We start from the raw sequence: 14,277 nt of genomic DNA on the forward strand, positions 1-14,277 counted from the left end.
AATTACCAGAAGAATGAGGTTTCAAGGCCAAAAATAGCTTACAATTATTTCTGAAGCTCAGGAACTTAGTTCTGTCACCAAAAAACAAATCAGGAATCGGAATTCTTGGTTCTAGCATCGATTTCTGATCAATAGTATCTTGAATCTTTTGTACATTTACAACGAGATTATCCATTGAGGAGCACAGAGCCTGAATATCCATGTCCACAGCTGTGTCCTGAAGCACTCTAATGTCTAGGGGAAAAAAAAGACTGAAGACAGAGCTAAGAAAAAAAAATGATGTCAGGATTTCTTTTTTCCCTCTATTGGGAATCATTGGTGTGGCTCCTTGTACTGTTATGGCTGGCAATCAGGCAACACAGCGTGCAGTAATCAGCGCACATACAGAGATCTGGCAATAACCAAAAACAATAGGACGAGCTCTGAGACGTGGAATCTCTGTAGACTGCAGTACCTGATCTATCCTCACACAACTATAAGCAGCAGTGGATTGCGCCTAACAACTACCTATGCAACTCGGCACTGCCTGAGGAGCTGACTAGCCTGAAGATAGAAATACAAGCCTGACTTACCTCAGAGAAATACCCCAAAGGAATAGGCAGCCCCCCACATATAATGACTGTTAGCAAGATGAAAAGACAAACGTAGGAATGAAACAGATTCAGCAAAGTGAGGCCCGATATTCTAGACAGAGCGAGGATAGCAAAGAGAACTATGCAGTCTACAAAAAACCCTAAAACGAAAACCACGCAAAGGGGCAAAAAGACCCACCGTGCCGAACTAACAGCACGGCGGTGCACCCCTCTGCTTCTCAGAACTTCCAGCAAAAGACAATAGCAAGCTGGACAGAAAAAAACAGAAAACAAACTAGAAGCACTTATCTAGCAGAGCAGCAGGCCCAAGGAAAGATGCAGTAGCTCAGATCCAACACTGGAACATTGACAAGGAGCAAGGAAGACAGACTCAGGTGGAGCTAAATAGCAAGGCAGCCAACGAGCTCACCAAAACACCTGAGGGAGGAAGCCCAGAGACTGCAATACCACTTGTGACCACAGAAGTGAACTCAGCCACAGAATTCACAACAGCAGGCAGGCCATTATGCCAACAGGTGTCCCAGGCATCAGGCAGAACGATCAACTCTAGTGGCTATTGGAAGAGGCTCTCTAGATACATCGGATATGTCCTCCAAATTAACCTTTAAGATGACACTATCCTGTGGGTCGACCTCTCACACTACAGAGGCTTGCATGAATTCTGGGGCTGAGGGTAATTTTATGTCTTCCTCTTTCGCTCAACGGCACGCAATACCCCTAGTGATGCTCTTTACTACCACCAGTTCATTCCCCACTTCTCTACTCTGGCGGCTCCCTTGGTAGCCCTCACCAAGAAGGGAGCTAATCCTAAGCTATGGACTGAGAAGATCTCTAAGGTCTTTGCTTCCTTCAAGTCCCACTTCACTAGGGCTCCTGTGTTACATCGGCCAGATGTGGATAAGCCCTTCATCCTGGAGGTGGATGCCTCTTCCGTCGGTGCAGGAGCTGTCCTATATCAGAAGAATGCTCACGGTTGGAAAACGCTCTTGCTTCTTTTTCTCTAAAACCATCTCACCGACGGAGAGGAATTATACTATCGGGAACAGGGAGTTACTGGCCATGAGGTTGGCTTTCTCAGAGTGGAGATATCTCCTGTAGGAAGCTCGGCATCTCTTCCAGGTGTTCACGGACCATAAAAATCTGCTCTATTTGCAAACGGCCCAACTACTAAACTCTCGCCAGGAGAGGTGGTCCTTATTCTTCTCCCGATTTAATTTTACTATACATTTTCTCTCTGGGGAGAAGAATTTAAGGGTTGACACCCTATCCCGTTCCGTAGTCTCTTCTGAGGAGGGGCATGAGCCATGGCTAATTATCCCTTCAGAGAGTCTTCGAACGGTGGCTCCGGTTTTGCTTGAGCAGGTGCCTATGGGCAAATTTTATGTACCACCTAACCTGGGCCCAGAAGTCCTCTCTTGTGCTCACACTTCCAAGATGGGTGGACTTTTTAGCACCAAAAGGACTACTGAGCTTTTGACAAGGTCTTATTGGTGGCCACGGATGGCGCGTGACGTGAGGGACTACGTTCAGGCATGTGTTTCCTTTGCCAGGAATCGGCCTTCCTGAATGCTTGCTTAATCCCTTGCCGATGGCAGATAGGCCCTGGGAGATGGATGGGATGGACTTAATTGTAGACTTGCCCAAGTCTCGTAACAACACTGTCATTTGGGTAGTTAACGACCAGTTCTTCAAGATGGTACATCTGGTCCCCCTTCCATTCATACAGTCGGCACGGGCATTGGCAGTGCTTTTTGTGAAGTATATCTTCTGCACGGGATGTCTGACAAGATGGTCAGTGACCGGGGTCCCCAGTTCACCTCTCGGTTCTAGAGAGAGCCTTGTGGGCTGCACAGCATTGAGCTCAATCTCTCTTCTGCATATAATCCCGAGACGAACGGGTTTGTGGAGAAGACCAATCAGACTCTATCACGTACTTACCACATTTTGTCACTGCCAGGCATGAAGACTGGGCATCTGTGCTGCCATGGGCGGCGTTTTCCCGTTAATAGCGCCATCTCCGATTCTATAGGGCAGACGCCGTTTCTCCTTAACTACGGTCAGCATCCGCATGTTCCCGTGCCCATGCCGGTCCATCATCCAACCCTAGGGTGATGGCCTGGGCAGTGGAGGCTCTTGACATTTGGGACCGCACTCAGGATGCCGTTAGGGCATCTAAGGAGAGAATGAGGGTTTCCGCCGACGCGTATCATCGTCCAGCTCCAGTCTTCGCCCATGGCAATTTAGTGTGGCTCTTGGCTCGTAACATCAGGCTGCGTGTGGAGTCCACTAAATTTTCTCCCCATTGTCTAGATCCCTTCAAAGTCCTGGAACAGGTGAACCCTGTAGTCTATCGTCCCAGCCTTCCACCACATCTTAACATCACCGACACCTTCCATGTGTCTTTGCTGAAACCCGAATATATAACCCAGTCTTCAGGGACTCCTGTCGAGAGCTCGGATACGTCATCGGACGATTTTGAGGTCAATAACATTGTTGGGTCCAAGGTGGTACGTGGCAAAATATTTTTTTGGGGTGAACTAGAAGGGTCATGGGCCTGAAGATAGGACCTAGGAGCCTATAGAGCACATTCGTGCCCCCCAGCTTATTGCGGCTTTTGAGCATGGCAAACATCACTGGAGGGATGTTAGCAGTGGAGTAATGTTGAGCGCCAGGATTCTCCCACTACACAGGGTAAATCCCAAGCCATGCCTGCATCTGCAGTCTCCTATCCAGCTTTGGCTGCTGCGGGTGCTGCTGAGCAGAGATGTCGGTCCCAGTGTCTTGCTCAAGCTCATGCTATTCATCTGGTTACTGCTGGCTCTTCAGCCAAGCCTATGGTAACCAGCAGTAGGAAGCGACAAGTGAATGCTCTGGAGATTAAGTACCGAAATCACCCTACTGAGCATGCTCATGAAGTGGCGACGTCTCATTGGCGGTTGGTCGCCAGCTGCTCTGGAGATGTGGCAGCTCCGGTTTTGCCCGCGTGCAAGGTCCTATCCGACTGGACATGAACTGAACATATAAAAGGGTCTCAGAGGTGCACGCCAGCATGCTAGTGTCAACCTCTTTCCATGTGTGAATGAGACATTGCAACAGTGTGGTCTTTGTCAGAATTGGCTCCAGGTCGGCGGTAAGCCGTTAGAATTCCGGCACCTCTGGAGAGGAGTTTGTCTGTATGGATTCAGGGCTGGCATCTAGCCATTAGAATTCCAGCACCTCCGGAGAGGACTTTGTCTGTATGGATTCAGGGCTGGCGTCTAGCCATTTGAATTCTGGCACCTCCAGAGAGGAGTTTGTCTGTATGGATTCAGGGCTGGCGTCTAGCCATTAGAATTCCGGCACCTCCGGAGAGGAGTTGGTTGAGTGCTTTTGCTGACTGTGTGACCACTGTTTGCTATTTACCCCGTTTGTGGGCTCCGATCCCCTGTGAGGTTAACAGGGATCGTATCTGGCATCATATCTACTTAGTTACTGTGTGCGAGTGAAACAGCTCTATTGCACAGCATTTACTTTGTTATTGTGTGCAAGTGACACAGCTCTATAGCAGAGCATCTATTCTGTTTCTGTGTGCGAGTGACACAGCTTCGTGCATTGTTCCCTGAGTGACATTTAACTAAGTGCAAGCTTACAATCGCTCGCTTTGTGTTCCGCCATTACCTTAGCTACAGGTTAACATCTCTTCACTGTGGACCCCGGGTTGCGATTGCACAATATTAGTTATTTTTATTTAGTGCAATCCGCTAACCCTAACACTTGCATTCTTGTTTTCTTTACATTTTACACAGTGTAATAAACATCAAGATAGTGAACTCAATCATATATTTTCATACAAAAAGCATAAAATACATAAGCAACACCAAAGAATAGTGCTTGCAAAAAATGGCTATTAAATGAATGAATTTTATTGTTAACAATCAATTAAAAAGAACCACAGAGCTTCATAAAAGCATAAAATAATTAATGGGGGATAAACAAGATACAGAAGAAAGATGGTGGGTATGGCAATAAAATGGCAAAACATAAAATGTATACCAAAGGGTGTACAATATTATATTATATAAAGTGCAAGTGCCCATGCTGATTCACATAACATATATATCTGTGCAAATAAATGTTACTAGGATACAATGAGTCTGCTCAGACCATGGAGAAAACAGGAAACCAGCATAGTATAAAGATTATGAAATTAATGAAAATATAAATAATATAGGTGTACAGGTAATAAGGTGCAATGATTTCAGGAATGCACCATGATCAGAGCAGATACAACAACATGAAATGACAGAACATAAATGGTTAAGCCCACATTATGTATGCTATAGTAATAGTTACCTACTAGAAGCTGCAAGCCAGGGACCCACCACACCCGACGCGCGTTTCACTATGGAAAGCTTTGTCCAGGGGTCATTTATGTTCTGTCATTTCCTGTTGTTCTATCTACTATTATTGCACCATTCACCATCATCTTCCATCTACACCCCGGGAGCCCTGGGCATATACTTCACCTGGAAGTAATACCATCTAGCTGCCATAATATCACCCCAGTGGACCCCTTAAAGCAGCTCAGTCCCCACTGACCGAATACCACAGGTGGCATCACGAACACAAACTGTAATCAATATCCCTTTTACATGGGTGCCCAGGGTCACGGACCGGGTCGCCACCATGACATTCCCCTGTTAATACCGGACCCGGTACAAGGTACCCCACGGCCCTGGCGGGCATCTCATTTCCATTATAAAATGTAGACATACTTGGTTATTGTATCCATGGTGATAAATGTATACATATAATTATTGCTTCATTACCTGCAAATACATTGACAAAACTTTTTAAACATTACATACCTCTTTCCCTGGTGCTCCATCTGCTCCAGTTTCTCCCTAATGAAAGCAAGAAAATACTTTCAACATATTTTCTTGACATTCCCTTTTGTTTGTACTCTTAATGGGCAAACCCTGGTCGGGCCTTTATGAACATGAATAATCAGTTTTGGGTGAGGTAATGAAAAAAACAGCAAATCCAGCATCATTGTTTTATTTATTGTACAGGTCATTCTGATTCATGTTACATTGACAGTGAGTTGACTGGCACTGTTCTCTAAGGGAAGTGAACCGCAGTACTCAGCAGCAGCCCCTAAACAATGTACAGAGCTGTGGTGTTTGTACCAAGTGTCAGCTGATCGGTTAGAATGGTGTCGGACCCCCCACCAATCTCATATTGATGACCTATACCATGGATAGGATAACTCAATAACATGTTAATGCAGAACAACCACTTTACATTTTTACAAATCTGATTTCTGATTGCAGATTCACTACTGACATTGCTCACAAATTGATGGATGGTCTTTGTCATCACTGTGATACTTACAACAGGGCCAGGATGTCCTGGGGCTCCTGGTTCCCCAGGAAGACCCATCAAACCTCTTTCACCAGAGGGTCCTCGTTCTCCCTTCATTCCCTAGAATGTGAAAGTAAATAAAATATTGATGAATTATTTTCATATTTTTGAATATTCTCTAATGATAAGACTATTATAAGACCTTACCAGCCCTGGAGGTCCTGGGCTGCCTGGTTGCCCTGGGCTTCCTGCACTTCCCTAAAATTAAGGTTACAAATACTTCACAATGTGGACATCAGAAGTGCATGTATCACGTTACAAATGATACTTGTGTACTTACTAGATGACCTGGAGGACCTGGACGTCCTTGTGGACCCATTGGACCAGGATCACCCTAAACAGAAATGTTATTTGTAGCCTTTATCACAAACATAGATCATCTACAGCTGTAGGAAAATAATAACTGAAGCTGTGAGTTTGCCTCTGCTCCCGGCCTTCCTGGACTTCCTTGAGGTCCGGCAGGCCCACAATCTCCCTAAGACAAAGATTAAGAAATGAGAATTTAGCATTCATTATTGTGTTACTAGGTGAGAAAGTTGATCAATAGTGGTAAATTATTATACCTTTGCTCCTGGCAGGCCCATGTGACCTGTTTTTCCTTTGAATCCCTAGAATAAAAATATTATGAATTCAACATCTCATCTTTGATGCATAATCCTATACAAACATCCCAAACCAATAGTAAAATAACTTTAAAATGTAATTAATATTTCCATCAACTAATCTTACAGATTGCATTTAATTGTGTTGGAATTCTCAAAATTTGTGTCTAAAACTGCACAAAATGATACATTTTAAAATTAAATTTATAACTAAATTATAAATTACAATCAGTGTAGGTATGCTCAAATGGCAGATATTAACAAGGATTTCTTCGCGTTTCTAAGACAAAATACATATAAAATCTGCCAACACAACATGGACTATTGTTTTAGTGGAAAAATGTAATTGCCATTCATAAGGCCAAGGAATTTTTGTCTCTAGATATGAAATTCAAGTACTCCTCAAAAAAAGTGGCATACCAGTTAATAAGTAGTTTCCGACTAGAATTAAGGTAGCAAACTGCAGGCTACTGTATGTGGCTGATCTACTTGTGACCCTACAGCAGCACCAACCGCCAATTCAGAGCAGAAATGTAAGTTTCTGCCTCAAAATTTTGCTGAGGACACATATGTCTTGAATTTATGGAACACAACATTTATGTAAACAAAGTAAGTACAAGTAGATGAAGTCACCAAAGCAATGTTAAATGAATACCAATGCTTTAACTCACTGGAAGGCCCTTAATTCCAGGAGGACCTGGAGGACCTGGTACTCCCTGTGAATAGAATACAAGAAAGAAAAAATAATAGTTATCAATGGTTTCAGGCCAGAGTGTGCAAACAAACCAATCAAAAGATGCCATATCTTCCCATTTTTGTAATACAGCACCCCAGACACTGAGTAGCTTATAATAATGCAGGGCAATAAAAACAGAATAAAGTTACTTCATCCACTGTAATGGAGTAGACGTATGAGAAATACTCTTTGAGAGGACCGCCTTCTCATCAAGACCAGATATTATGTGACATTTATTTTCCAACAAATATTATGCATATTGACTATCTTCTTTGAGAAGATTATACCCCTGGAAGACCACTTTTCAATGCAATTTTTGGTGGCCGTCTAAAAAAGTTTTCACTAAAATGGAATAATATAGATTAAAATAAAAAAATGCAAAATGTCAGGCTTGCCATAAAATAAAAGATGTCTGCATGTAACAACCATACGTAAGTATTTGGTTATTAAATATATACATACATACATGTAGCATGCAAGCCAACTAGCTTTTCTACCGAATATATTGAACCTGACAACTTTCAATTTAACAAGTGTCCAAACATCAGTCATGTTGAACTTTAGGGATGAGGAAGTGTTGGAATAAAACACCACTTCACAAACCAAGACATAGAGTCTCATCCATAAGTATCAGTCATGCTATTCTATTTACAACCAAACATCTGACTCTAGTACATACCGTTGCACCAGGTTTCCCATCTTTTCCATCTAGACCTTCAATTCCAGGAGGTCCCTAAATAAATTGTTACAGAATTAGAGTAATGCTATTCTAGTACATCACATGTTAAAGTGTCTCCCCACGACAGTCATATGCCATTAATGTTTAATGGATGAGGGCCCCACTTCTGGGATTATCACCTATCTAAAAATGTGGGTCCCCCTGAGCCCCCATTTTGACTGGTGCTCCAACTGCAGTGACAAGAAAGCTGGTCACACATGCGCATCTCTCTCCATTTAGTGATAAGAGTTGCAAATACAGCTGAGTAATTGCTACTAGATAGGCCATTACATTTTCTAAAAAGGAACCTGAAATTACCTGTATTCCAGGAGGCCCTGGAGGACCAGATGGACCACTTAGTCCTTGAGAACCGCGTTGTCCCTCTGCACCCTGCACACAGACAAGAGAATAGGAAACACAATGATGCCATGAATTTGAGAATTCGAAAATAAAATCCGAACACATCAGTAAAGAGCCTGCACTACTTTCTCATATGACATAATTTGTTTACCCATCTTCTTTGTTTATCCATCTTCTATCTTTATGGGTCATTTTATTTTCATCTGTCTGCATTCATTGCATTCTCAATAGTTTTTTTAAAAGGGTTGCCTCCCCCACCTAAGAGTCTTTGGCTAAGGCACCTATTGCAGATTGTGCCAAAAAAAAATAAGGGTAAATGAGTGGCTAAGGACTCTTTTTGCATGCTTGACAGAAGGCAGAGAAGTTACAACAGTGATCAGATGATCATTAATCTTCGTTTTAAAAAGAGGTTGTCTCTGTGAGACTAAAAACCTTATTCACATGTCCGAGAATCACGTATGTGTTCTATCCGTGGTGTTTGCACATAGTTTGCATACTCATTAAAGTCTATGGTAATATTCACATATCTACTCTACACAACTCTGTCCTCCTCTGTTATGAAAGGTAATTCAGTACCACAATGGACATAGAGGTCAGTGCACATACAGTGACCTGGCAATAACCCAAAAAACAAGAACGAGCTCTGAGACGTGGGAACTCTGTTGACCGCAATCCCTAATCCTCTCCAACCACACTAAAGGCAGCCGTGGATTGCGCCTAACGCTCCCTATGCAACTCGGCACGGCCTGAGAAACTAGCTAGCCTGAAGATAGAAAATAAGCCTACCTTGCCTCAGAGAAATACCCCAAAGGAAAAGGCAGCCCCCACATATAATGACTGTGAGTTAAGATGAAAAGACAAACGTAGAGATGAAATAGATTTAGCAAAGTGAGGCCCAACTTTCTGAACAGAGCGAGGATAGGAAAGGTAACTTTGCGGTCAACACAAAACCCTACAAAAACCACGCAAAGGGGGCAAAAAGACCCTCCGTACCGAACTAACGGCACGGAGGTACACCCTCTGCGTCCCAGAGCTTCCAGCAAGCAGTAAAAAACAAATAGACAAGCTGGACAGAAAAAAACAGCAAACAAATAGCAAAGAGGAACTTAGCTATGCAGAGCAGCAGGCCACAGGAACGATCCAGGAGGAAACAGGTCCAATACTAGAACATTGACTGGAGGCCAGGATCAAAGCACTAGGTGGAGTTAAATAGAGCAGCACCTAACAACTTCACCACATCACCTGAGGAAGGAAACTCAGAAGCCGCAGTACCACTTTCCTCCACCAACGGAAGCTCACAGAGAGAACCAGCCAAAGTACCACTTGTGACCACAGGAGGGAGCTCTGCCACAGAATTCACAACAGTACCCCCCCCTTGAGGAGGGGTCACCGAACCCTCACCAGAGCTCCCAGGGCAACCAGGATGAGCCATATGAAAGACACGAACAAGATCGGGAGCATGGACATCAGAGGCAAAGACCCAGGAATTATCTTCCTGAGCATAACCCTTCCACTTAACCAGATACTGGAGTTTCCGCCTTGAAACACGAGAATCCAAAATCTTCTCCACAATATACTCCAACTCCCCCTCCACCAAAACCGGGGCAGGAGGATCAACAGATGGAACCATAGGTGCCACGTATCTCCGCAACAATGACCTATGGAATACGTTATGTATGGAAAAAGAATCTGGAAGGGTCAGACGAAAAGACACAGGATTAAGAACCTCAGAAATCCTATACGGACCAATAAAACGAGGTTTAAACTTAGGAGAGGAAACCTTCATAGGAATATGACGAGAAGATAACCAAACCAAGTCCCCAACCCGAAGTCTGGGACCCACACAGCGTCTGCGATTAGCGAAACGTTGAGCCTTCTCCTGGGACAAGGTCAAATTGTCCACTACATGAGTCCAAATCTGCTGCAACCTGTCCACCACAGTATCCACACCAGGACAGTCCGAAGACTCAACCTGCCCTGAAGAGAAACGAGCATGGAACCCAGAGTTGCAGAAAAACGGTGAAACCAAGGTAGCCGAGCTGGCCCGATTATTAAGGGCGAACTCAGCCAAAGGCAAAAAGGACACCCAGTCATCCTGATCAGCAGAAACAAAGCATCTCAGATATGTTTGCAAGGTCTGATTGGTTCGTTCGGTCTGGCCATTAGTCTGAGGATGGAAAGCCGAGGAATAAGACAAGTCAATGCCCATCCTACCACAAAAGGCTCGCCAAAACCTCGAAACAAACTAGGAACCTCTGTCAGAAACGATATTCTCTGGAATGCCATGTAAACGAACCACATGCTGGAAAAACAATGGCACCAAATCAGAGGAGGAAGGCAATTTAGACAAGGGTACCAAATGGACCATCTTAGAGAAGCGATCACAGACCACCCAAATGACTGACATCTTTTGAGAGACGGGAAGATCTGAAATAAAATCCATAGAGATATGTGTCCAAGGCCTCTTCGGGACCGGCAAGGGCAAAAGCAACCCACTGGCACGAGAACAGCAGGGCTTAGCCCGAGCACAAATCCCACAGGACTGCACAAAAGTATGCACATCCCGCGACAGAGATGGCCACCAAAAGGATCTAGCCACTAACTCTCTGGTGCCAAAGATTCCAGGATGACCAGCCAACACCGAACAATGAACCTCAGAGATAACCCTATTCGTCCACCTATCAGGGACAAACAGTTTCTCCGCTGGGCAACGATCAGGTTTATTAGCCTGAAATTTTTGCAGCACCCGCCGCAAATCAGGGGAGATGGCAGACACAATTACTCCCTCTTTGAGGATACCCGCCGGCTCAGATACACCCGGAGAGTCGGGCACAAAACTCCTAGACAGAGCATCCGCCTTCACATTTTTAGAGCCCGGAAGGTATGAAATCACAAAGTCAAAACGGGCAAAAAACAATGACCAACGAGCATGTCTAGGATTCAACCGCTTGGCGGACTCGAGATAAGTCAAGTTCTTATGATCAGTCAAGACCACCACGCGATGCTTAGCTCCTTCAAGCCAATGACGCCACTCCTCGAATGCCCACTTCATGGCCAGCAACTCTCGATTGCCCACATCATAATTTCGCTCAGCAGGCGAAAACTTCCTGGAAAAGAAGGCGCATGGTTTCATCACCGAGCAATCAGAACTTCTCTGCGACAAAACAGCCCCTGCTCCTATCTCAGAAGCATCAACCTCGACCTGGAACGGAAGCGAAACATCTGGTTGACACAACACAGGGGCAGAAGAAAAACGACGCTTCAACTCTTGAAAAGCTTCCACAGCAGCAGAAGACCAATTGACCAAATCAGCACCTTTCTTGGTCAAATTTGTCAATGGTTTAGCAATACTAGAAAAATTGCAGATGAAGCGACGATAAAAATTAGCAAAGCCCAGGAACTTTTACAGACTTTTCAGAGATGTCGGCTGAGTCCAATTATGGATGGCTTGGACCTTAACAGGGTCTATCTCGATAGTAGAAGGGGAAAAGATGAACCCCAAAAATGAAACCTTCTGAACACCAAAGAGACACTTTGATCCCTTCACAAACAAAGAATTAGCACGCAGGACCTGAAACACCGTTCTGACCTGCTTCACATGAGACTCCCAATCATCTGAGAAGATCAAAATGTCATCTAAGTAGACAATCAGGAATTTATCCAGGTACTCTTGGAAGATGTCATGCATGAAGGACTGAAACACTGATGGAGCATTGGCAAGTCCGAATGGCATTACTAGATACTCAAAATGGCCCTCGGGCGTATTAAATGCAGTTTTCCATTCATCGCTGCGCTTAATACGCACAAGATTATACGCACCACGAAGATCTATCTTGGTGAACCAACTAGCCCCCTTAATCCGAGCAAACAAATCAGATAACAATGGCAAGGGGTACTGAAATTTAACCGTGATCTTATTTAGAAGGCGGTAATCTATACAAGGTCTCAGTGAACCATCCTTCTTGGCTACAAACAAAGAACCCAGCTCCTAATGGCGACGATGACGGGCGAATATGCCCCTTCTCCAAAGACTCCTTCACATAACTCCGCATTGCGGCATGCTCAGGCACAGATAAATTAAACAGTCAACCTTTTGGGAATTTACTACCAGGAATCAAATCGATAGCACAATCACAATCCCTATGCGGAGGTAGGGTATCGGACTTGTGCTCATCAAATAAATCCCGGTAATCAGACAAGAACTCAGGAACCTCAGAAGGGGTGGATGACGAAATAGTCAGAAATGGGACATCACCATGTACCCCCTGACAACCCCAGCTGGACACAGACATGGATTTCCAATCTAATACTGGATTTTGGACTTGTAGCCATGGCAACCCCAACACGACCACATCATGCAGATTATGCAACACCAGAAAGCGAATAACCTCCTGATGTGCAGGAGCCATGCACATGGTCAGCTGGGTCCAGTACTGAGGCTTATTCTTGGCCAAAGGCGTAGCATCAATTCCTCTCAATGGAATAGGACACTGCAAGGGCTCCAAGAAAAACCCACAACGCCTAGCATACTCCAAGTCCATCAAATTCAGAGCAGCGCCTGAGTCCACAAATGCCATGACAGAATACGATGACAAAGAGCAGATCAAGGTAACAGACAGAAGAAATTTTGACTGTACCGTACCAATGGTGGCAGACCTAGCGAACCGCTTAGTGCGCTTAGGACAATCAGAGATAGCATGAGTGGAATCACCACAGTAGAAACACAGCCCATTCAGACGTCTGTGTTCTTGCCGTTCAACTCTGGTCAAAGTCCTATCGCACTGCATAGGCTCAGGTTTAAGCTCAGGTAATACCGCCAAATGGTGCACAGATTTACGCTCGCGCAAGCGTTGACCGATCTGAATGGCCAAAGACATAGACTCATTCAGACCAGCAGGCATAGGAAATCCCACCATGACATCCTTAAGGGCTTCAGAGAGACCTTTTCTGAAAATAGCTGCGAGCGCACCTTCATTCCACTGAGTGAGTACGGACCACTTTCTAAATTTCTGACAATATACCTCTATTTCATCCTGACCCTGACACAGAGCCAGCAAATTCTTCTCTGCCTGATCCACAGAATTAGGCTCATCGTACAGCAATCCGAGCGCCAGAAAAAATGCATTGATATTACTTAATGCAGGATCTCCTGACGCAAGAGAAAGTGCCCAGTCCTGAGGGTCGCCACACAAAAAAGAAATAACGATCCTAACTTGTTGAACTGGATCACCAGAGGAGCGAGGTTTCAAAGCCAGAAATAGTTTACAATTATTTTTGAAACTCAGAAATTTAGTTCTATCTCCAAAAAACAAATCAGGAATAGGAATTCTCGGTTCTAACATAGAATTCTGAACCACAAAGTCTTGAATAGTTTGTACTCTTGCCGTGAGCTGATCCACACATGAAGACAGACCTTTAATGTCCATTGCTACACCTGTGTCCTGAACCACCCAAATGTCTAGGGGAAAAAAAAGGCAAAACACAGTGCAAAGAAAAAAAAATGGTCTCAGAACTTCTTTTTTCCCTCTATTGGGAATCATTAGTACTTTTGGCCTCCAGTAGTGTTATGAAAGGTAATTCAGTACCACAATGGACATAGAGGTCAGTGCACATACAGTGACCTGGCAATAACCCAAAAAACAAGAACGAGCTCTGAGACGTGGGAACTCTGTTGACCGCAATCCCTAATCCTCTCCAACCACACTAAAGGCAGCCATGGATTGCGCCTAACGCTCCCTATGCAACTCGGCACGGCCTGAGAAACTAGCTAGCCTGAAGATAGAAAATAAGCCTACCTTGCCTCAGAGAAATACCCCAAAGGAAAAGGCAGCCCCCACATATAATGACTGTGAGTTAAGATGAAAA

The 14,277-nt window shown here is 44.4% G+C and overlaps 1 protein-coding gene across 8 annotated transcripts in view; it reads right to left on the minus strand.

Annotated features, from left to right (window-relative positions):
- COL16A1 (collagen type XVI alpha 1 chain) overlaps positions 1 to 14,277 on the minus strand; it is a 327,454-nt gene that overhangs the window by 16,758 nt on the left and 296,419 nt on the right. For all 8 annotated transcript variants that reach the window (XM_069757001.1, XM_069756995.1, XM_069756999.1 and 5 more), the window contains 9 exons: positions 8,371 to 8,442; positions 8,014 to 8,067; positions 7,270 to 7,314; positions 6,560 to 6,604; positions 6,418 to 6,471; positions 6,277 to 6,330; positions 6,144 to 6,194; positions 5,967 to 6,056; positions 5,441 to 5,476 (listed from right to left, as the gene is read on the minus strand). In XM_069757001.1, the coding sequence (XP_069613102.1) occupies positions 5,441 to 5,476; positions 5,967 to 6,056; positions 6,144 to 6,194; positions 6,277 to 6,330; positions 6,418 to 6,471; positions 6,560 to 6,604; positions 7,270 to 7,314; positions 8,014 to 8,067; positions 8,371 to 8,442 (501 nt within the window). The remainder of the gene's footprint in view (positions 1 to 5,440; positions 5,477 to 5,966; positions 6,057 to 6,143; positions 6,195 to 6,276; positions 6,331 to 6,417; positions 6,472 to 6,559; positions 6,605 to 7,269; positions 7,315 to 8,013; positions 8,068 to 8,370; positions 8,443 to 14,277) is intronic.

Source organism: Ranitomeya imitator, chromosome 3, assembly GCF_032444005.1.
Source record: "Ranitomeya imitator isolate aRanImi1 chromosome 3, aRanImi1.pri, whole genome shotgun sequence".
NCBI lineage: Eukaryota > Metazoa > Chordata > Amphibia > Anura > Dendrobatidae > Ranitomeya > Ranitomeya imitator.